General features: G+C 41.3%; 1 protein-coding gene across 1 annotated transcript; it reads left to right on the top strand.

Annotated features, from left to right (window-relative positions):
• Positions 1-536: 536 nt before the first annotated feature.
• Positions 537-2,172, top strand: LOC128736487 (uncharacterized). Its single transcript, XM_053830972.1, has 4 exons — positions 537-552; positions 1,007-1,159; positions 1,213-1,476; positions 1,538-2,172. Exons 1-4 carry the CDS (start codon positions 537-539, stop codon positions 2,170-2,172), a joined length of 1,068 nt encoding a protein of 355 aa, XP_053686947.1.
• Positions 2,173-2,373: the final 201 nt, after the last annotated feature.

The following is a 2,373-nucleotide window of genomic DNA, read 5'->3' as shown; positions in this document are numbered from 1 at the left end:
AAAATTGCCGCAATAGATAATGGTCGCAGTGGTCTAACCTTCCGACAAAATTTATCAAAGTGAAGGAATAAAAGCATTTACCACGCAAAAAGGCTTGAACTTTAACAAAAAGCGCTTTTTTTTCAAGTGGTTCCAAATTTTTGCATAGTAGAGTATTAATTGCTGTGAGGTGATGCTGTATAAAATTTAAACTAGAATATCCAAAGTTTTTAGCTAAACAACCCCAATTTGAAGGGTTTTGTTCATAATTTCATCAGAAAACAGCCTATTTTTCGCAGCAGTCCCAATCTGGAACTGCGCTAAAACGTAGAGAGAGTCCTTGCAGCAGTGTCGGCATCACTACTCGTCACATTCTTCTCACGTATCGTTGAGCCGACTAGGGGTTGAGAAGATGCTTTCACTCGACCTCCTGGCTGTCAGTCAAATAGATGCGGCAGGGAACACCGTAAGCGAGACCCTGTCGAGATACGATGTGAAGGAATCTGCTTGTTTGACTTTGTTGAACCAGCTATGCTTGGTTGATTCGACGGGATGATATGGCTGCTGCTGTTGGTAAGTCAGATCCAATAAGTCTCTCTCTCTGTGGTGGAATAAAGCTTTTACACTGCTTGCTGGAAGTTGCTGCTGCTGCTGCTGGTTGCTTCTAGTGATTTAACTGCCTACTTCTTCTGGGAGCCGTATAAGAGAAAAGCGAAAATGATGAAGTATGTTTTATGACTCAATTACATGAGAAGAGCGGCTTTGATTTGATTTGGCATTTGTGGTGTAATCAATACGATGAATTCAAAATGGGATCGGGGACATTCCTGGGTCGATAGGATTTTGATTGAAGATGGATTTTTTACTTTGATTTATTTTTCTCCTATCAAAAAGGTATACCATGTATTTTAAAATAAGTGTGGAACTTAAAAATCAAAATTATTGCAGAACATAAATTGACACTCAACCCCTCAAGCATAATAATGGTTTCATTATGATTATTTCATATGTTTTTCTTGTAATTTAGTTCTACCCATTTTCACGGTATACCAGTGGGGCCAAGGATTGTGTTCGGCATCTTCCGGAGAGTATGGATCATGCCAGCCGAATAATGAATGTGCGTTAAGAGGCGGTATTCCTTCCGGCCCATGTGCTGGAGGTTATGGAACGTGCTGCATATGTAAGTTTTCATTACAAATCAATAACTTTTAAATTTTATTTTACATGTTTCAGTTCTAGCATCTTGTGGGGGAGTGGCACGGGAAAACGGTACCTATTTTGTAAATCCTAACCATCCGGACACAACCGATGGGACGGGAAGTTGTCAATTGACAGTTCTGAAGATGCATCCCGATATCTGCCAGATCCGATTGGATCTGGATCAATTTTCCATAAATGGACCGGAAGTAGTCAACCACATCTGCAACACAGATCAGTTTCTTGTTTCCGGAGGCAGTCCTGCACCCACCATTTGCGGAACGTCTAATGGAGATCACAGTAAAATTAACTGCATTTCTGTAAGTTCACTTAGCTTTTTAACAATCTTCGTATATTTTAGTGTATATTGACGCTGGTTTGGGTCAGAGTAATCCCATCATACTGACGGTAATCACGAGTGGTCCCAGCTACCCACGTTCGTGGAGAATACGAATCTCACAAATACCTTGCAACAGTATTTCCAAGGCAGAGCAAGGATGTTTGCAGTACTTTACCGGGGTAAGTGGCAGGGTTAAAAGTTTTAACTTTGACACCACCAGTGGCCGGCAGCTTTCGAATCAGGATTATAGTCTATGCATTAGAACCGAGCGAAATTTTTGCAGTATACAATATACGGCTTGTCCGGATGTGGGACGTAATAGATCTAGAACTTTTACCCTGTCCGGAAATTCCAACACAGCTGTGCAGGCAATGATCGGAGGTGGTACACAGGGCACTCCGAATTCCTGTACCAACGATTGGCTGTTGATTCCATGCGCGAAGGTAGCGGATCGGCTGCCCATTGCCAGCACCTGCGAGGACAAAATCTGCGGTGGAACGTTCAATGCAGAGGTTAGTTCGATGGAAAGAACAGTCGTCTCTACGATACGACCATTTCGATTGGCATTCCACACGGACTCAATCGAAGCTCCGACGGACATCGATAATAGGGGATTCTGTTTGGATTATGTTCAACAACCGTGTACTAGTAATTGAATTTAGTTATTAATATATTCTGAAACTTCGTAAAAACCGAGTTTTTGCTGTTTTGGTAGATCCAATTTTAGGTGACAAAATAATAAAAAAGCGCTCTATTTATAACTGCAATCCCAAGGTCAACTATTTTCCGCCCAAAATTACCGCAACCTAAATTGCCTAACAATGTAAACACTATTCTGGTAAACTTGAATTTTTTTT

This window comes from Sabethes cyaneus, chromosome 2, assembly GCF_943734655.1.
Source record: "Sabethes cyaneus chromosome 2, idSabCyanKW18_F2, whole genome shotgun sequence".
NCBI classification, from domain to species: domain Eukaryota; kingdom Metazoa; phylum Arthropoda; class Insecta; order Diptera; family Culicidae; genus Sabethes; species Sabethes cyaneus.
This window is presented reverse-complemented; position numbering and strand designations above follow the sequence as displayed.